The sequence below is a fragment of the Lissotriton vulgaris genome, chromosome 5 (genome assembly GCF_964263255.1).
Source record: "Lissotriton vulgaris chromosome 5, aLisVul1.2, whole genome shotgun sequence".
Lineage (NCBI taxonomy): Eukaryota > Metazoa > Chordata > Amphibia > Caudata > Salamandridae > Lissotriton > Lissotriton vulgaris.
In genome coordinates, this window is record NC_141693.1 from 1,575,035,485 (window position 1) to 1,575,057,939 (window position 22,455).

The 22,455-nt window shown below is 44.2% G+C and overlaps 1 protein-coding gene across 2 annotated transcripts in view; it reads right to left on the minus strand.

The window, feature by feature from the left end:
* Positions 1-22,455, minus strand: part of HAUS4 (HAUS augmin like complex subunit 4) — a 132,484-nt gene that overhangs the window by 64,121 nt on the left and 45,908 nt on the right. For both annotated transcript variants that reach the window (XM_086923663.1, XM_086923664.1), the window contains one exon: positions 17,154-17,284. In XM_086923663.1, the coding sequence (XP_086779789.1) occupies positions 17,154-17,284 (131 nt within the window). The remainder of the gene's footprint in view (positions 1-17,153; positions 17,285-22,455) is intronic.

Sequence of the window (22,455 nt, forward strand, 5' to 3'; positions counted from 1 at the left end):
CGTGCGCTCACAGTCATCACAGTGCTTGAACCCAGGCATCCCAACAGGCACAAAGTGATAATAAGTCGAAAAACTTGGTCAAAGACCGGAGTACTGCTCTTCAGATCTGCGTCCACTGGCGCGGAAAAAAGAAGAACTGACGTCAGCGCGCGGAGGCGGCGTCTATATACTCCAGCGACGTCATCACGGCGCACGGCGCCAACGACGGACGCGGAGCCGCAGGGGATGCCTGCAGACGACGCCTACCGACGCGCAGGGGTACTGCTACGCAAAAGTTTCCGGATCCAGACTGACGCCTGGGATATTCTAAGGTAAGGAATCTAACACTAACGTGTTTCTTTCAGATCTATGGGCTCAAAGTCCTCCTCTGACATCGGTGGTGGCTGGGCTAGAGTCGACATGACAGGAACTGGTCTGGATTGGAGCGCTAAGATGTGGAATGAGCTCCAGGATCAGAGCAGATGCCGAAGCAGGTACCAAGAGCAGACCAGGAGGTGTTAGCCAGACTGGAGGCCTCTGCAACCCCGTGGGGCCCAAAGGTGCGCAGAGGGAACCAGTAAGCTGCTGAAGGTGTGAAGCATGGCATCCTTAAATGCCTCAATTTGTTGTAGCGGCATTGACAGACCGGGAATCTTGGGGTACATCTGAATCAGCTGCTGAACTGGATCCTCGGCAGGTGCCCAGGTGCAAGACCACTGGGCATCTTGGATATCACGCAGAACAGGAAGCCCCCTGTCCGGGGGCATACTCCGGTTCGCCCTATACATATAAATTCAATTAATTCTTATTCAGTACCTATTTCCGATGATATTCCTCAGTGTTTTGTCAACGAAATACCGTCCGAAACGTCTTCTTTTCAAGAATTGGAGAGCCTTCGGCTAAGCTTCCAGACCCAACAGTGGAAATAAAGAATCTGAAGATGGCGACAACGTATGGAAGCTCCCTGGGAGTATGAAATTAGGAGAGGCTGGATTAAACACCAAATGATGGGATAGTCAATGCCCGAAAAGAGCAAAATAACTTCAGGCACCCCTAATTTACGAATATACCGCTTTTTAACACAAGATTTTTCCCCACAGGTAATTACAGCACGGTCGTTACAACAACCGCGTTGTAACCACACATACCATTACCCTGCAAGTTGTAACAAGGACTTGCGTTGGAGAGGCGGTGGATGTTTGAATAGTATCATTTACTATTCCTAGTCCAGTCTGTGCAGACAGTAGGAAATCCAACACCTTCTGCCCCCTCTGCAAGTCGTTGTTCCGTCTTGTGGAGTAATGGTATGCGTGGTTACAACGCGGTCGTTATAACAACCGCGTTGTAATTCCCTGTGGGGAAAAGTGTTCGCGGTAAACGATGTTTACCCTAATTTACCTATTCTGCAGTTCTTCGTGTAGAGAAGAGGAAGGCCAGTAAACGAGCCTGGGAAAGCATTATGTGAATTTTCTGCATGTTAAAAATGAAAGATGTGCAGGTACTGAGAACCGGCCACTACCTGCCCATTCAAAGCATGGCTTCTACTATTACTCCTCTTCCTCGCAATCTCAGGTCTTCGGTGCTGTTGATGTTGCTGCTCTGGTAGTGGTTTTAAGTCGTATATTATGATGTTCTCTGAAAGTACATTACTGCCACCTGGTGGCAAACTGAAGATACTTACGAGAGAAACAGACGCAAGATCTTCTAGTTTAACACATCGGAGACGAGTGTAGATACAGAACAAAACCTTTTCCCCCAAAATAAATAGTGAATACTAGAAAGAATAATCAGTCATGTAATGCTTTACAGAGTGCACAGCTACTCAGAGTGGAAAGAGGTGCACGTCCCGAGTGAAGGACGACTGGAGGGTCTGAGGTACAAGATCCTTTGTTCTGTTGTTGAGCAAAGACTCTTCCAGTGACGCCTCATCCTCGTGTAAGGTGATAAACCCAAGCAGCAGTGCTCTATGGCTCTGTTGTTGGACGTGCATATATACATCCTATACATGCATGCATAGATTCATGGATACCGGTCCTGGAGCGATTTGAAAAGACAGGATTTCCGTCTGGATTCGCTGACCCCTCGCTGAGATTTCCTACTACATCCTCCTAGTCAGGTTCAGTAGATGATATTCATAGAATACGGTTCACTTCTCAGGCATAGAAGTGCTGCGCTCAGCCTTTAAAGTGCTTTCATTACACAAAGGCTAAAGTGCTTGTTGTCTTCGTAGTCGGTCCGTCTGTACAGAGGGGCCTGAAGGGATGGTCAATCAGAGTACATAATTATCTCTATAAGGCAGCATCTAGAAATACACATTAAATATACACCCTCAAAGATGTCCTGTTATCACAGTAGGGTAGTGGGTCACATATGTAAGTACGTAATAGCTTTAAGAGAAGAAGGACTAATAGTACACTGGAGAAAATTCCTGACCCAAACAGGGACATCTTAAGGATTTTGGGGGCCCTGGCCAAAGGTATCTGAACAGCTTTGAATTTATGATCCGATTTCAGCTCTTTCATGCCCTCTTTAGCCAGGTAACTGACAGTGCAAAAGCACACAGGCCCAAATTCCAAATGTGTTTGTTTCTAATATTCAGGGATAGTGACGTGTGTTTTCAATACCGTAACACAGCAGCAGCTCAATAATATTAGTGCAAATAATTTCTGTGACACCCTCCCATTCCGCAAATGTGAGGTCCTGTTTTGATCTAAAAGAAACTTTTTTTATGGCTGTTGCATAAAACAAATACATTTCACTGTCTTAGACTCGCACATCACCCGCATTAAAAATAAATTCAAGGAAAATTTAGGGTCAACAGGGCAAGACTCTGCAGAACAGAGCTACCAACGTCAGAGGGCCCCATAAAATGCTGGGGGGCCTGGGCCAGAGCCCACGCCTTAAAACGCATCTGGACCCAAATACTAGATAGTGGAATAATCCATAGCATGTGAATCCAGAAAAGATTTGTGCTGCAACAGTGGACTTTAAGTGATTTCAGATTATGTTTGGCAGCAATCAGCTTGGCTTCATTGTCCCAGATTGCCTTCAAATTGATTGATTGATTGATTGATTGCCTTCAGATTCATCAGAGAACTCTACCTGCACGAATCTGTCATGTCCCGACCCTAGACACGAGAAGAACATCTTGTGGGGAATCCATCACAGACATTAGTTTGTGATAATCCCAACAGGGTGTAAAGCCTGTGTTTTTAGGAGGCGGCATTTACCTTGCACACCAGAAAAAGTTTGAAGAAAATAAACTGGTCAACTGATGAGGAAAAGGAGCTAGCTCTGGATAAGAGGGCGTGGAAAAAAGGGACTGACATTAGCATGCAGGGGTAGAGCTTATATGTGGCTCTGTCGTCAGTTCAAGGGCGGGTCTAACTCGGCGAAAAGTCGCATTTCACCCGCAGGTGAGCAGGAGCAATGCGGAGATAAATTTCCTGATCCCGATTGGTGCTTGTGGGTATTCACAAGGTGAGGAATATGCCTTTAGAAGTACCTATCAAAAGTCAGTGGGAGAGCTGCTGAAGCCAGAAGTAGACCTGGCACCAAAGAGACTCCCATAAAGAGGTCTCTTTACAGTGGACTCATCCACAGAGGCAAGGGCATCCCGTGCTTCCTACAAGACAGGGATCTACCACACATTTGAACAAAATCTCTGGAACAAAACAACATTAATGGAAATGTCTGATCCATCTATAGTTAGGGCAACCAGACTCACCCCACGTGACATACTCCACAGACTTAGGGTGAATTAGTACAACTTTGAGAACACCTTAGCCTTAAGAAACAGTAAATAATCCGTCTGGACAAGAGGCAAAACAGATAATTCTTCGTTGGTTACGTAAAAAATCCTTTGTCAGATGCTGCAGACAGCTCTGACCTTGAGCAAAAACAGATGGACTGCAGGTCCTCGTGGCTATTAGGTAGGCTCGCTTACTAGAATGGCCTTCCAAAATGATGTTCATTAGTCGGCTCCTATACTGGTACTCCAAATTAGGGTAGCTCCATCATTTAGTCTACTGGATAGTCCGGCAGCACCTCTTCCAAGTCTTTGGCTTGGTCTAACACTCGCAAGCTAAAAAAAAAAATAAAAAAAAGAACTCCCACGTTTCAGGCCATGGTGCTTTAGGTATTTTTTCAAAGTTCAGAATAATAAAAAAAATGCAGATTCTGGAGGGTCAACATACAAAGAAAACTGAAATCAATGGTGGAAAGCCAGGTTCATTCACTAAGTGTGCAACATCAACTTCCATTTTGACAGCCAATTACAACAGAGTACATCTCCTTAACTGAAAAAGTGATAGGAGGAGCAGCAGCCAATGGTCACAGTTATACTGTTTACTTCCTGGGTGGAGTATTTATGGTTTTTGACAGGCCCAACAGCAAATGAAAGTTCATAGATGGCTAACGTATATGTTTGAGGAAGTATAATGTAGCGTACACATCCTAAACAGAGGTTCTCCTTGGACATATCCAAGTAAAAAAAACAAGTGTGAATTAATTTCCTGCATCCTCACAGACGTTTCCTGGGTTTGAAGGGAAAAGCAATAAGAACACGGTCACAAACAAAAGAAAACTTGAAGGTGAATTTCCATCTGGCTGTTAACACAGCTGCCTCACAAAGGACGCACTCTCTCATCGGAAGGAATACCAATAATACAGCTCAGATCACACCACAACCTACAAATAAGAAGATTTTTCACAAAGGCAGAAGTAAACATTCTCCTAGTGGAAGGACATGCCCTGAATAAACAACCATCAGTTTCCCAAAAATCGGTTGGTGGCATTGCAGCCGGAACCCCTGCGACCCTAGGTGAACTCTGCAGTATTTGTTGTGGCTGTTTTTTAATCTGTAAAGCTATTTCAACAGAGAATGTTCTCAGTATACGTGATTATACACAACCATGCCACTTGTGTATGTATGATTTTCCCACAAATTGAGAAATATGGATGTGGCCTTTCAGCCAGAGCTGCCAACTTTGGATCTGTGGAACCAGGTTCGAATCCTGGTATTGGCGCAACATCCTTTGATTCTAGACAAATCACTTAAACTTCAGTGCTTATAATAAAATGAATCTGGCCTTGTGTAGTGTACTCTGGTGCTCATGTAAAATGCTTCAATGCCCTAAGCTCAAGTTCGTGCTACACAAAACAGACAGTCCAAAATGCAACACTGGGCCTCGGTTTACACAAAAATGGAGATATGCCGCTACCCGATACGGCTGCAGAAGGGGTTTCTCAAACTTACTAAAATTTGCTGGGATAACTTCAGAAGCTCTGTGATTTTAGGATACAGATGTCGCAGGCGAGCACCTCACTCTGAAAAGTGTTCCAGCTAGTTCTGGACTTCAGTACAGTTCACCATTTGTCACTTTCATGGGCAGATCAATATCCTGGCAACAGCCAGATATCGAAGAGCGGGGACACAGTCGTGACATTTAGAAACAATTGCTGGTATTACATTACCTCTTATCTATTACAGGCAGGTGGGTCACGAAAGTTTACCATTCTAGAAAATTGGGTTGTGGCTCTAAATGTTTGGGAAGTATTGAATTAGACTGTTAGAGATGAGGCAGACTTTAAGGAATCTGTATCAGCAATAAACAGCAAATACAGAAAATCACTAGGTACAGGCTTAGTGACACCTTAGACTGTAATGGGGCAGATGAACAGACGTAAAAGCCCAGTGATGCCAGTCCATGCACCCAGGAGACAGTAGAGAAATAGTAAAGGAGAAGCAACTTATCCTGCGCGGTCAAAGATGCAAGGACATCTTCAGAAAGTATTTTTCTATGACATGGGAATTACAAGGAAAACTAGTCATGTCTTCAGCTATCATTAATACACAGGCTATGGAGCTATAGAGTCCAAACTAGGAGACTAACAACAAACGCGTTACAACAAAAGCATATGGTTACTCCACAGTCAAGTTTATGCAGCTTGTTCAAGCCCCAAACTTTTTTTTAATTTTTTTTACAAAGCATGCCTTACATACTTCAGTTAAACCAGTTTGTTCTGGGCAGAATACTGTAGTGACAACTGATACACCTAAGGCGGTGTCCTCTAAAATATCTATAGCGATACTTCACTGTCTGGCTGTACCACATCAAATGATTGCATTGTTGCTTTACCCAGTTGGATTGCGCAAATTATGTTTCACATGATGCTTTATGTAAAGAAAAAAAGAAAACCTCTGCAGTTTGTCTTTTAACGCAGCAGAACATTACTGCAGCTATCTAAAGTCAACTGTAGTTTCAGATTTGCCAAAGGACTAATTTTAAGATCTGCTTGCCTAATTGAATCTATGAGGTGGAATCCTTTCTTCCATATTAAACTACTTTGTTACATTTGTCCCGAAAAGCATCTGTTATGCCAGATACCTTCTCTTAACTGATCCACAAGTGATAAAGGGTAGTGGCGGGGACTGAGAATTGGCAGTCCAGGTCTCGAACTATATTTTGATCTCAGAGTCCTACCGCACCTTTAACCGAACGGTTAAAATTAAAAAAACATTTTACAAATAACTTCAACTGCCTTACTAATGATACAATCTTCACCAAGAAATCATACCTTATTTTGTAGCACTTTAAACATGAAAATAACATGATACATAGTGGGGATTCAAGGCTTGTTTTTCAAATTATCTTTGAAATATAAATGCATCTCTCCATAAAGATGTCCTAAAGCACACTGCTATGAAATCCAGGATTTAAATGTCCCAATTGGTCCATTCTTTACAGGCTTACTGTTAGGATCCCAGGATTTGGTTTTGCCTGGATACAGGTAAGTATGTGGCTGCGACAGTGACATTGGCACCTTTGGCTGTTGCTTCAGTAAAGAATTCATTATTTTCTTCAGGCTTTCTGGACTAGGGAGGTCCAACTTCCCCAGCAGTCCCTCTCAAGGACTAAAATAGGAAACAGTCAAGCCTTACTCTCAACTAGACTTATACACAGCCAACAATATCAAGCATTTAAACATACTAAACAAGAGTCTGCATAAAATGACAGCGCATTGTGGAGAAAATTAGATGGGAAGCATAAAGATCAGGTAAGCCATCCAAAGGCAGATTAAAAAATAGCATTCTACGGTCCTGAGGGATATCAATGGATCTGAACCCGCCTGTTGGCTAAATACACCACTTCGGTAGTGGACGCCAAGCCAAGTTCTCAGGACCGACACAACATGGGAAAAATACGATTTTTGGTCCATCCACATGTACGGGGGACAAAATAAGCTACCTAATGGGGTTCATATTACGCAGAAGCCTGCAGCTTTGCAATATGTACTGAACTGGCACTGCACAGATGCGATCTTTCAACACATGGAGAGAACAAAGGAAGCGTTATAAAACAAAAAGGCAGTATATAATAACAGTGTTGGAAACTTGGGTTTTGTTGCAGTACACCCCACTTTTGCCGTGTATTTGATGCAACTTTGAATAAAGTGTACTGGGTTCCTGCTAACCAGGTCCCCAGTACCAGTGTTCTTTCCCTAAAGCTGTTCAACTGTGGGTCAGTCCAACACTGGAAACAATGTGGGTTTATCAATTCGAGAGGTTTGATACCAACCTTCCCATTTGTAGTGAAGCAATCACGTAGCTGGGAAACTCGTTTTCACCAGTGTTAAGCGCGTTCTAAAATGGGTTCCCTGGTCACTAGTACAAGCAGCAATGGAACTGACCAGCACAAAGGCACATCTGCTCATGCAGGTATGCTCTCACATGTAATACTAAGCACCCTGCTTTATGGCTGTAAGGCCTGCTGTAGGGGGCACTTACAAGTACTGCATGCAGTGTTGGGGGCCCTGGCAAAGAGGGATGTGTGTCAGGTCATGTTTTCACTCTTATTTGCACCAAAACACGCAGCCTGCGGTAGCAGCCCTGCACGTGATTGGTGAGGGGCCCCTTAAGGTGGTACAATTCGTGCTGTAGCCTTTGGGGGACCCTCTTTAGTACATAAGGCCCTAGATACCAGAGGGTATCATTTACTAGGGACTTAAAGAGGGTGCTAAAGGCATTGCCAATTTGGAGAACAATTGTACAGTTTTAGGGGAGAGACCTGGCACTGGGGATCTGGTTAGCAGGAGCCCAATGCTTTTCCGGTCGAAATCACTTCATGTACCTGGCAAAATGGGGGGGGGGGGGGGCTTTGGGGGGTGACCATGTCAAAAAGGAGTACTCTGCTAGGATTTTTTCAGTTGTGCAGTTATGTGATAACATTTTTAGCTTTAACCAGTAGCCACTTAGTTCTGAATCCTATGAAAGTTTCCAAATGCCTTGTTTTAAACTCTTGTATAAACAGAATTAAAACAGTCTATGCACAGTCAATGCAGCGTAAATCTACAACTCTGGGAAGTCTTATTCTGTGCTTCAGCTGGAGTAACATAAGGCACCTTCTAAGCACCATAAGTTGATATTTTGAACAAGATTGTCATTTTCTGGAAGTAATGAGTATCATCTCCCTCTCCCTAGTTACCTCACACCACGACACTGCACAATGAAAACTTAGTATGTTTTATGAGGTAAATTTCCTTTAAGCCGAAATGCAAGTTTATAAAAGACAGCCCTATTAGAAAAATTACATTTCTATAAACAAGATGAAAAAGGCACTTGCCTGTAACTACAGTGGTGCTGCATTGGTATTTTTCAAAGATCCACATGCTTGAATCATCGCCTGACTTCAGGCTTGGAACCCCCTAGAGTCCATGTTAAAAATGAACAATTAAAGATGGTAACAGTGAATTACGGGGATATTTTTCACTGAGGGGAGCTGGGTGAGGTCAAATAGACAAGAGCGAATCTCAAGTTGTCTATAAGGTGAAAAACTGCCCCTTAATTCGCTTTTTATCCAACTATAATTTTCGGTTATGCATGGCCCCAAAATCCTTTGCTCCTGCTTTCAACTGCTACGCAGTAGCAGAGGAGTCATGGAGGAGGCTACATAACATGGCTTCCATTATGTATCCTTGTCCCAAAGGATTTAAAAAAAAAAAACAATTAAACGTACCTGCCATCTTGCCCAACCCCCCTACCCTACCTTCCTCTTGCAGCTGTGCTTCCTGTTTTTAGTTGAAGCGGACAAGCAGCGCTGCTCTGACACGCTCTCAGGAAGGCCTTTATGACATTACAATAGTGAGTAACCAGTTTAGTTATCAACTATTGCCATGCATTAACAGTGGATTATGAGATTCAGACATGGTAATAAACGATAGAGGCTCTCTATGAGAGTTATACATAACAGTTTTTCAATACAGCAACTGACACTGAAAACAAATGACAACAGTTCACCCATTTCATTATGTGACCTGAAGCCCATCCAGGCTCAAACTCTCCTCAAAGGCTTTAATCAACAGGTCTTCACAGTTTGTAACAACAACTAATGGCCTCACAAATCGCTTCTGCAGCACTGGGTCTTTTATAGACTCCCATCTGCAGATGTCTAATAAGGTTTAGGCAGTAGTTGTTTAGTCATATAACCCTAATAAGGGCACTCCAACAAGCAGTGCAGCTTTTGCTGGCATGCCCTTCATAGACAGCCCTCCAACTTTACATTTCAAAGGCCAGCCGGCTTTGACACAACAGTAAGATGAACCAGAGGTAATCCATCGGGATATGCTTTACTTCAACAAAGGACATGCTTTATTTTCATTTCCATGGGAGCCAAACAACTAGCCCGTTTTGTGAACCCTTTCAAATTTCAAACTTAACACCAAGAAAATGCAAGACTCGTCAGCTGCTGTAGATGACTGTGGGAAAAGCGTTGGTGAAATAAATTAGTTCGCTGATGTGAAAAGATGTGAGTACTCTCAGGATAAACTTTGGATTTGTAGACAAGGTTATTATCTTTTATTAAATTCAATGTATGGTGGTTTCATTGAAAAGGGTGAAATTTCTCCAATTTGTGTTCCTTGATAACATTTGCAGGGATGCTTTAGGTATTGATTCAAATAGTTTGCAGATGAGTTTGCCTAAAACTGCTTTTAATTCCCATAATGGTGGACTTTTGGCTAGAGATGGATACGTGCAGAATAGACCTCACATGAATTCCTTTGCCACTCTAGTGGAAACTAAAGACGGTATTGTTGGACCTGGGCCTCTTGGCAGGGTCATCCCTAAACTTTTTGCCTTCCTCCAATACTCTCTCTGACCTATTTTGTTTGGTTTAATGACTCTGGGCACTTTACCACTGCTGACCAGTGTTAAAGTGCATATGCTCTCCCTACTGAAAATTGTACATGTGATTGATGTCCATGATTGGTGCATTGGATTTACTGTTAGTCCCTAGTAAAGTGCACTAGGAGTGCCAGGGCTTGTGAATGCCAATACTGCTAGTGGGCTTGCAGCGCTGGTTGCGCCACCCACAGAAGCAGCCGTAAGATGTGTCTGGGGACTGCCACTGCAGAACCCGCGTGCAGTCTCGTACTGTCATGCCGGCTGGGCAAGTGCACCCACTTGCCAGCCCCTAAACCTTCCCTTAACTTCATATTAGTCACCCCTATGGTAGGCCTGCGGGCAGGGTGCATTGTAGGTGTAAGGTAGGACAAGCCCTGATGTGGGTGGCATGTCCTAGTAGTGAATTACAACTAAATTCGTATTTCACTATTGAAGGCTACCTGCGCCCGTTAGGCCAGAATGGGCTGCTGGAATTATTACACTCTATAATCCCAGCAGGCTCAGGGAGCATGGTAGAGAGTCATGTTTAGTATGCCTGAACTCAGGATGATAAGATATTTCTTGTAGTCAAGTTTATTTTAGTATCCTGGGTTTGCAAATGCTACTTTTAGAAAGTTAGCATTTGCTTGCCTAACCATTTCAGCCCGCCTCTGCTGGTATGTGTATCTGACTGTCTGGGATGTGTGAGTGACAGGGCTGAGGGATGACAGGTGGTGAATGCGCAGATTACACCTTAGTGGGAGGTAGGAGTGGCTCTTGACTCTGAATCTTGCTGTGCTCTGCCACCACAATGCTGGCTCCACCCTCCTGGGGAGCGACTGATGACTCAGCCGACACCTGGCCCAGGAAGGGCGAAGCCCCATCAACAAGGTACTCTGGCTGCCCCTGTCCGCACAATGCTGGCTCCACCTCCTGTGGGGCGTCTGATGCGCCTGCCCCTCACACTGAAAGCAGAAGCCGGATTACACCCACCAGAGTACTCAAGGACTGAAAGTGGCTATGCAAAGGCCCCCCTGGCCTGCGAGAACAAAAGAAATGCAGTATAAAAGAAGGAGCCTTGCTCCTTGTAAATTAGATCCTGTTTGTGCTACAGAAGGAACTCTGCCCGACGAGAAGGACCTGGAAGGACAAGGAAGAGTGCTGACTCTTGCCTGTGTATGGTGCCTTGCTGCAGAAGGAGAGGAAAAGGAAAGACTACAAGAAGACTTTTGCTTTGAGAAACTTTGTGCCAAACTCTGCTGAAAGATCTCCAAGGGCTTGCTGTTGAACTTGCCCCCTGACCAGCGCCCCAGGACCAGTGGGCGCTACATCCTGAAGAAAGCGACTGAGTGTGCTGCTTATCGCTGCAGTACTGACAGAGGGGTCTGGGAGCGCTGGGCAAGCCTGCCACGCTCCTCGTAACCAAGGCATCGACATCCCCCTGAGCACTGTGACCGGGGCCCAAAGCAACAGCGAGAGCAACGTGAGGTCCAGCCGCCGCTGGCCCGAGCACCGTGACCGCAACTGCACCGGGAGCCCGAGAGCAAAGTGAAGGAGGACCCGTCCGGTCCAAGCTCACGAAATGACTGCGCTTCGAGCCGTCAATCCACCTGCGAAGACGGACAGCCGCCCTGTGATAACTCCCCTCTGGTCGGTAGCCTGCCCGACAGCTTAGCTGTGAGCGCACAGCTGCAACCGGTACTTTGGCTGGGTACGTCCTGCACTTGGGGACCGTACTGCCACTTGCCGCCACCACACAGCCGCCGCCTCCAGGGTCGGAGCGAACGACGAGGAAAGGACCCTGCCGCCACAGAGCACCGCCGCCCCGGATGACTCGTGACCTGCCCGGCTGAGAGCCGCAACGAACAGCGACCCCGGAAAAGCAACGCGACGTGGGACAGCTCCCCTGGAAGCCGCCCGCTCCACAAGAATTTGAAAGGTACTGTGGTGTATCCTCACGGTGCGAGCGACCTGCAACTCGAGCTCGCACCGCGCTATCTGCTCCCAACGCGAGCCGCCTCTGAAACCGAGGCTCGCACAGCTCCTGGCCCTCGAGGCCCACGCAGAGAGCGCATTGAGGCGCTACGAGACACTGAACCTTGTCGAACCTGGGCAGAAGGCCCGAAAGATTGCTTATTGCTAAAAGAGAACTGTGGCAACCTGAACTTAAGTAACCTGGAACCGCTATTGAAAGTTTGACAACTGTATTTACAAGCCTGCTTGAAATTTATATAAAGATATATATTTTTACAAATACAGTTTGGTGTCATTGTGTGGTGGGTTGGTTGTGATGGTGTAATATTGCAAATGTTTAACCCTATGTGCCCCAAAGATTAGCCTAAGACTGCTTAAGCCACACTACCTAGAGGGTAAGCAGAGGTTGTCTGGAAGGTAACCCTCAGCCCTGACGAGGAAGAGAGAGTCCCTGCTTGTCGCTAGTGCTACACTACGCCAACTAGAGCCTCCCCCTTCCTACATTCATTGGAGTTCTCAAGTATCTTGAAATAGCTGCCAATTGAACCATGATGGATGAACACAATCCCAGATTAAGCCCACTATGCAGATGCATGGCGAGAGGTTCTATAATATTCCTTGTAGCACAAATGCAAAATCTCTTTCTTTTTAGGAAGTTGTGATAGTGAAAGTATCTCTGTCTGGTTGAAGAATCTTTCTTTAAGAAAGTGATATTTTCAAAGGCCCACACTCGAGCCAGACACAGCCAGGCACGCATGTGTTTAGACAGTGGGTGGTGGCGCAGGATCCAAGTACTTGGACAACAGAGAAAGATTAACTTTGAACTGAACAGATGTCTGTACCTGCTGTGAGCTCACCCAAGCAAGGGCTGCCAAGATCGTTCTGTTTCCTTTATTTTTCACAGGACCCTTGGGATGGGAGGTATTGGGGTGAAAAATGTTAACAAATTTCCCTAATCAGAAAACTGAAAACACTTAGGGATTCGAGTTGGGGTACCAGAAACTGCTTAAAGATTTAGCATTTGGAGTTGGTTGGTGCAGCAAACAGACCCAATGGGGGTTTGCGCCAGCATGAATATGAGATCTAACAGATTTGAATTTAACTCCCAATCATGGCAGTCTAGGTATCTCGTAAGGGCATTCACTGTCGCATTCTGCAAGCCTGTGACATGCTCTATCGGAAAGTTGATGTGGTTTCGCAGGACCCAATGCCACACTTTCAGTGCTTCCTTGGACAACTGTTTGAATTTTGTTTCTTCTTGTTTTTGACTTTTAATACAATGCAGTCATGCCGTCCATTCTACCTGGACATCTTTTTGCTGAAAGGGGCTAGGAAAGTTCATGTTTAGCTTTTGCCAAGAACAGAGCATAATCTACATGTCGAGAGGTTATTCAAGATCACTCCCTAACCATTCACTCTGGTCGCTCTTGTCAAATGAAGACAAGGTTTGACTTTGTAAAGAACATGATCTAAATAGAAAAGATTGTGTCTTCCTACCAAAGCATGACGTTTCACCCTTTGTGGCTTGAGCATAATTGTCCCAGTTGCCATTCACCTGTCTCAACTGTTTGTCTAGTTCATCTTAAAGACGTGTCATTCTTAGACGGCAATGCGGTATGAGAGAAATACAGGATGATAGGATGCCCTAAAGGACTTTGCATTTTTGGTCTCCAATTTTTTGAGGTTCGCTTGTAGTAAGAGACTGAACTTCAGTCCTCTTTCTTTCAAAGGAGAAGCATTTAAGCAGTCGGAACTAATGTTTGCACTCAAGAATTGTAGGTTTTGTTTTAATTGGAAGGTAGGCTGAATTGTTGCAGAAGATTAATTGTTTGATTGATTGCTTCAAATGTTTGATTTGACGAAGTTTGGTGAGCAAGTCGTTGAGATATGGATATGTCCTTGTCCCTGGCAGGAGGCTACTAATACTAAACATATATATATTTTTTTAATTTAATAAACTACCTGGATGTTCACTTGAGGCCAAACGAGTGGGCTTTGTATTGGTAGTGTTCAATGTCCACCACAAATCCCTCATACTTCTGGTGTTTGGGATGGATAAGTAGATGAAAATATGCATTCTCTAAATCTATTGATGCCATGAAGGCTTCATTGTTTATAGATTGCAGCATTGTTTAGTTCCCTTAGATAAAGAATGAAACTCCTGTCCATGTTCTTTTTCTGGAGGAGGAGCAAAAATCGGTAGTAGAACCCTCAGGTTTCTTTTTTTGGGCGCACTGGTTCTATTTCGTCTTTTAGCTATAATTTATTTCCTGTTTTAAGGCTTCTAAATACTAATGCCATTCTTTGTCCATAGGAGTTACTGATGACAATGATGCAAACTATTTTATGGACATAAATCATTTGTCTAGCACCCAACAATCTGCTATTCTCCTCCCTGCTTGAAGAAATGTTTGCATCTTTCCTCCAACTAGCATGGTCGATAAGCAGGTCAAGGCATATTGGGAGTCAAAGGGAAGGGCTTTCCTTTAGTGACAGATGGCAGAGTGAATGGTGCATTGATCAGGTTACAGGTTACTTCTCTTGTAGTGAAAAAGTGGAGGCAGGGTTAGGAGGGGTGGCTGCTTTTGGGCTTATGAGCTCTTCAGCTCTGAGGAGCGAAGCTCCTTGTCATAGTGTTCAGTCTGCCGCAACTTCGATGTTGTGGCACTTATTAAACCTTCCCATGACTTACTTAAGTGTGCCTGGAACACATCTGCACACTTCAACTTTCAAATGATAGGCATTTCAAACCCGCTATAGTGGCATATTGACTTTCCCTATAGAAAAGGCTTCAAGCAATGCCAAACTTGACATAAATATATTAGAGCGCTTGACTCGAGCACCAGTTACATTACATACGTTCACATTCACTTCATTTTCTAGGCACAGGGAGATTAAGTGATTTGCCCAGAATCACAGGATGTTGCGGCAACGCCGAGACTGGAACCTGTTTTCCCATGTTCCTAAGTGGGCTGCTCTGGACTAAAGCCACATCCTCTCTCCATAGTAGAGAGACAGCCGAAATTCAGGAAGACCACTGCATGTTTCAAAGATGAGACTGCCCTGCTTAAGAATTTTCTTAAGTAGAAGGGCGTTTAAGGGGATTTGGATAAGCACTCAATTGTTTAGCATCAATTTGCCCGTTCTAATGATCAAGTAAATATCGTCAGAATGCCACGGACAGGACTAGCTGATTACCGGCATTAACAGGAAAATAGAAGACAATTCCCACGAACACACAGATTGGCCACATCTGGTCTTCTTTGCTGGCTAAAAGGTGCAGCGCCATAGGTGTATAGCAGGCTAATAATGTATATTTTTACAATTACAAAAATATTCTACGAATCTCAGCTAAAACCTTCTTAAAGATTGAGAGAGAGAGGTGATGAGAAACAACAATGCCATCAGTCGGTATTTTCACTACCCTTCTGAAGGTAGCTTGCAGAGCAAAGGAAGAGAAAACATGGGATTCAACGAAAGGTAAAAACAAAAGTAATACTGTAGTACCTGCAGATGCCTGGGGCCAGAGAAAGGACACTAACTTCCACTGGCCCCAGGAATCTGTACCTGTGTACCTGGTCAATGCTCACGGCAGGGACAAAAATCTGAAGCACAGGAGGAGCCTAATGCCAGCAGGAGACGCTGACCAATAGTAAGCAAGGAAACGAGAGTGACTTCGGAGCCAGTCAATGGTAAGTAAAGGTAAGTAATGGGCAGGTTCTAAGACCCTTTAAAGATTTTTTTTTCTTTACAAGAGGTTTCACAATTACAGCACAAGCATTTTGCAGGCGAAACCGAAAACTGTACAGCAGATCCGGAGTAATTTTAGGCTCAAACCAAATGCTCAGAGTTAACACCCATTGGAAACCACTGAATCGGTTACTAACACGCTGTGAGATCAATCACTGTAGAACTTCACTAAATCAACAGTTGGTGGAATAGCTTGAGGTTGTCTGGATTACCAAAAAGCTGAATAAAAAAAAACCTATCATACTCCTCATTCACTACAGTTGCGCCACTGTTTGCACTGATGGGGGAGGGTTGGTCTGCAGGAGTGCAGTGTCAAGCCCGACGACATACCTGGTCAGATGTAAAAAAGGGGTTGGTGGTCCTGTATGAATATGATGTTGTATGAAGGACAGATGATATTTATTTGGCTCATGGCAGTAAGCAAAACGCTGCAGATAAGAGTTTTGATAAGGTTACTATGTAAAGCTCAATAGCTCGAGTTTGGTGAAAAAGTGAATGTCTCCGACATAGGAATTTAGAAGGAATGTGTGCGAACTAGAAAGAAAAATCTGACAAGTCCACATGGGTGGAGTACTTGGTCAATATCTTGATGGCTTTGGATAAATTGTTTATGAGGGATGGAGTCATTGAGGATTGTTTAGCGGACAATGAGAAAGCAGTTAAGATCAACAGTGGCACTCAGATGTTGTGCAAAGTGGTGGCAGTTTTAGTAAGTGTTGGCACATAAGTGACTGAGAATGTTTTGAGCTTGAGAGTTAATGAGCAGGTAGGTAGACCTTTGCATATAGGAGGTGTGTAGCAGTCAACACAAACTATATGTGTGCACAGTTCCAAGAGTACTTTACGTAGACCCACTAAAGAAGTGTACAGCTCTATTCATTATGCTCTTTGTGTTGGGTCATTCTATTCACAGTATAAGGGCAGTATGTGCAGGGTGTATTCTAGCAATCTGTGGCGTGAAACGCTTTTAAACCGATTGATTCACTGAACACTCCTGAAAGCTGTCAAGCTGTCAGACTGCCACAAGCGTCTGGCGGTCATCACAAGAGTTAGTCTTAGTTCACTACTCACAGATTTCTGAGAAATCTGTATGTGAGGAAAACTGGTATGACCTGCTGCTGTTAGTTTACGGCATTTGGTAAAGTGTAATAACTACAGACAAATAATAAAAAGTGTTACACTTCACAGTTGGAGAAACCGATACAGCCCAGTTTACACTGCTTCTACCAGCTTAGCATCTCATTTCTGAGTGGTTAAACTGCCTTACTAAAAAGCCAGACCAACTTACCGGATCTTCATGGTAAAAGCATCACATTTCTTATTCCAATAATCAACGTTAAAGCGGTTGAAGTCAGCTTGGGCTGAGAGTCGAAACTTTGTTGCCATCGTCTGCAGCAAGGACAGGCATCGAAGCAGAACCTGAGCAAGATAATGGACGAAATATGGGGTCAAAATCCATGCATGGGATTCATCCGCTCCTGAACCACCGTTATGAATTGAAACCGATTATAGCTTCTCTGCAGAAAACAAAGCTATTACAATTACTAATAAAACACACATCATGGCTTAGAGACGTCAGTATGCGGCCCAGTGTATGAACAATTCTTTATTCTTGTCACTTGAAGATTACACAGAACAGCATACATGCACCGAGAGGAGTAAAATGTCCTCACTGCTCAGCTGCTTCTTCTAGAAGTCTGTATCCAACATTAAATAACCAAATTTTCCATGCAAAAAATTTGCTATGAAATATTGCTATGTTCCAACAGCGAGATACATTATATACACACAGCACAGTATGTAGAGCAAAACAATATTGCTTCTGAAGTCTGTCAAGCTTGAATGTACTTCAAGAACCAAAAACAGCCTCCCCTAAATAATTGTCAGCATTAAACCAATGAGGGAAGGTATGCGAGAACTAATATAACAAGATTTTTTATTATCGTTTATTTATTTTCTGGCAGCTCTCACCCCTTTTCAACAGGGCCGGAATAGATTTCATAGACTTATCATATTAGTTGAATATAACTGAATAAGCTGAGCCAGATTTCAGCAATACGATGATGCACTATCTTCTTGCCAATGGAGGCATAACTACTGGAAGAAACGTCCTGAGGGTAATGCCTGCAAAGCAAGAGGATAGCCGACAAGGTGTCCTATATATTTTAGAGATTTAAATGTGCCTCCGAAAAGCCACTGATGCAGTTTTATCTATGCTCAAAGGTGTGACTGGTAGACGCAAAGCAACAAAGTTCACCCAAAAAATAATATGCAATAGATATGCATCTGGTGCTAGTTGCGTTTGAAGCTATGCTGCCTGGAAAACAACCATCGAGTAACAAATTAATTGGATTTTTTTGTACAAGAAAACGTTCGCCTTTACAAGTAGAAAGTTTACAAATACCCCTTACAATGGTCAATATAGGGCCAGTTGAACATTTTGTGTGAAATGTTTAAATTTCAAAGGTAATATTATGATTTCACCTAAATAATTAAATAAGGACCTTACAAAAAACGTTTTATCCATGGTGTATCCGATCCGTGAAAAGCCCTGCTATTCACTGATATCACTGGCTGAGGTAAAGGGCAGACCGAGCACAAGGAGGATGATGGAAATAACTATTGGGTCTCTAACTGCTAATCTGATGTGTGTATGGGGGCAATCAATGGAAAAGTCCTTAGATACCATAAAGGCCCATACATCAATTCCCACCATACCTGGACCTGTTGACCTATCACCTTTTAGGAGATAGTGCTAGATCCAAATATTAAAAATGGGGATGGGAAGCTCTCGTACAAAACAACATCTGACAATTGACCTCCTCCCTACCTTCCAAATCCATTCAAATAGGTTGGAATGCCTGCAAGGTGGGGAGAGGAAATCCCCAATCGCTCAATATGCTACTTTATGCATGGATAGCAATTCATATTTAGACAAAACAAGCAGCTTGACTTCATTAGAATACACTCCTGAACACACCTAACAAACTTCTTTAACAACTCTGTATAGGTTACAAAACACTATCAACCACCACATAAAAATGTGGATGAAAGATGGGAACTGAACTCATCGATGGTGGTAATAGAGAGACAAATACAGAGAAAAAGAGGTAAAGGAGCACCCACAGTACCGCAACATTTGAATCTTTATCTGAAGTTAGCGACGGATGTAGTCTGCATTTGCAATTTGTTACAATATGTTGAAGGACTAACTTTTCAGGGATTAATTGAACAACGTAGCTGTGGAACACTAATTGAATGTAGCAAATCCATGAAGAGACAGTGATTTAATTGTCAGGTTACATTTATCAATTTCTGAGAGCTACTTTTAACCTCAGATTCTTCACCTTAGAAAACCCCCAGGTGCCAGACTACATCTGGAAACGTTTACCAGCATGCTCTATTGCGCCGCTAGGTGGCGCTGTGAGTCTCTGTGCTGGTTCTGTACCACCCTGGAAGCCGCGTATAAGCACCACCCATGACTCATTTGAATTTTCAAAAATTGTTTTTTGTCTACATTTCAAAATGTTTCGTTTATATTGAGAACATGGTGTGAATTTGTAACCATGCATCTGGATAAGGAATTTTATCGGGACTGAACAACCGAGATTGCAGGAGATTATTTTGAGATTATCTTTTTTCAGTTTAATTTTGTACTGATTTTGCACTAGTAATGTATATAAGCAATACAGCACCGTAAGGGCATGTGAAAAGTGAGTCCTCACATGCAAGCAGTTTCTGGTTGTTATTTGTTGTATTTGATACCTGACAGGGGCTAGTCAGGCTCTGAGGACTGCACATTGTTTAACACTACGCACTGCAAATATTTGAGACAAAGTGTATACTTTTTATGAGTGTAGGTTATCACTATCATTAGTGACCTATAAGTTCACCGCCCCCTATCACCCACAAACAAATGATTTAGTTGAGAGATTCAACAAAGCCATGAAAGGTATGATCAATGGACTCTGAACAACTCAGAAGGAGATGGGATGTCTTATTGCTGTGCCTGTTCGTGGCCTACAGAGCAGTACCACAGAAGGAAGTAGGTTTTTCTCCCTTGGATCTTATGTTTGGCCATCCTGTAAAGGGACCATTGTTTCTAGCGAAGGAAGGTTGGAGAGACCTCTCAAAGAGCCTAAACAAGACATAGTGGACAAAGTACTTGGCCTACATTGCAGGATGGCTGAATACTTGGAAAATAAAACATCTAAAAATATTGAGGCCAGCCAGGAGCTGCAGGTGCTGTGGTATGACCAAAAGGCTGTACTGATGGATTTTCAACCAGGGCAGAAGGTCCCTGAAAGAAAAGGGGAGGTCACCTAATCTGGTGGATCCTGGCACTTGCAGGGACCCCAAAAGGGGCATCCATGTAAACCTCCTTAAATCCTACCATTACAGGGCTGATGTAGGAAGGCTGATGGTCACAGAAGAGGATCAGGAATAAAAGAGGGAACTTCTCCCTGACCTCTTTTCTAACAACCCTAAAGATGGGTCAGCAGAGTGAGTTGTCTTTTCAGACACACTCTCTGCCCAACAGCAGGTTGACTGCAGGCAAGTCCTGCATCATTATACTGAGCTCCTTTTTTGACTCCTGGTCAGAAAAATTGGTGTATACATGATGTGCACATTGGGGACAGCTTCCCAGTCAAGCATAAAATATACAGGCAGTCTGACCAAGTCAAAGAGAGCACAAAAGCTGAAGTAAGCAAGATGCTGGAATTGGGAATCATTGAACCCTCCGAGAGCCCACAGGCCAGTCCAGTTGGTCTAGTCCCCAAGCCTTTTTCCAAGGGTGGAAGCCCCCCCTGCATTCCGCAAGCGTGGGAGTAAAGGGTTTACAACTAGAAAAACAAGTTACAGGAGTGTGTGCAAGTAGCAAAAAACACAGTTGATGGACAGAATGCAGAACAATGTCTTACATTCACCCCAGTACAAATATCTGGGCCTAAATCCATCGTTTTTTTGCACTCCACACCACCCTAGGTCAGACACTGGCTATATGCAAATCAGCCTTGACCCTGTGCCTCATGGGAACAGTCCAGCCCGAACTACCAAGCCATGTCTTTCCTAGACCGGAATCAAGCATCCAAGGACTGGTTTCTGGCTATCAGCCTTCTTCAGCCTGGACAGCTTGACTCCAGTGATGTGGAGAGCCTGGGACTCACGTCTGAGCATACCCAGCCCACTCGGGGTGAAAATTGCAAAAAACACAGTTGATGGACAGAATGCAGAACAATGTCTTAACATTCACCCCAGTACAAAGATCTGGGCCTAAATCCATCGTTTTTTTGCACTTCACACCACCCTAGGTCAGACACTGGCTATATGCAAATCAGCCTTGACCCTGTGCCTCATGGGAACAGTCCAGCCCGAACTACCAAGCCATGTCTTTCCTAGACCAGAATCAAGCATCCAAGGACCGGTTTCTGGCTATCAGCCTTCTTCAGCCTGGATAGCTTGACTCCAGTGATGTGGGCCAGGCGCCCTGGTCCAAAATGGAAGGATGGTGGCGGAACAGGTGGCAGCTGACCTGCTTTTCTTTTCGTTTTTTTCCCCAAATGTTTTTTTATTGAGACGTCATAATATAATGCGGTACAAAAGGGGGTGGTGATGGACGGAGCATCTGAACCAATCAAACACTTACACCCAGTCAACAGATCTGGGTTTAATCCATCACCGTTCTTTAGCCCACTCTGCCACCCCAGTTCAGACATGGCCATATGCAAATTAGTAGGACCCTGTGCCTCATGGGAACGGTCCAGCCCGAACCGCCAAGCCATGCCTTCCCTGGACCGGAAACAAGCTTCCGAGGACCGGTTTCTGGCATTTCAGCCGTCTTCAGCCCAGCTTGCTTGAATCCAGTGGCAAAGTGAACAAGGGACTCACGTCTGAGCATACCCTGCCAACTTACGGCGAACAAAGTGGTACAAAAGGGGATGGTTATGGATGGAGCATCTGAACCAATCAAACACTCGTACCCAGTCAACAGATCTGGGTTTAATCCATCACCGTTCTTTAGCCCACTCTGCCACCCCAGTTCAGACATGGCCATATGCAACTCTGTCTGACCCTGTGCCTCATGGGAACAGTCCAGGCCGAACTGCCAAGCCATGCCTTCCCTGGACCGGAAACAAGCCTCCGAGGACCGTTTTCTGGCATTTCAGCCGTCTTCAGCCCGGCTTGCTTGAATCCAGTGGCAAAGTGAGCAAGGGACTCACATCTGAGCATACCCTGCCAACTTATGGCGAACAAAGTGGTACTATATAATGCAGCATATTTCCATGACAATTGTAGCAACAACATTAACATCTCGCTTTTTTCTCTTTCACTAATCATACTTATCACAAAAATGATGAAAACGTAACGCAATTACCAGAATACCCCCCGCCACACACACACACACATGGCTGGATATGTCTATTTGAAGCTGGGCCCAATCATTTATCTTCCCCAACTTTTCGGACACGTCAATCCCCTCTGTAACACATCCAGAGCCTAGTCCCTCAATTGGTCAAACCTAAGGCCCTCACAGCCTTTGCGGATGGTTCAAACCCGACCCCTCCTACCCCCACTTTAATCCTCAGGTT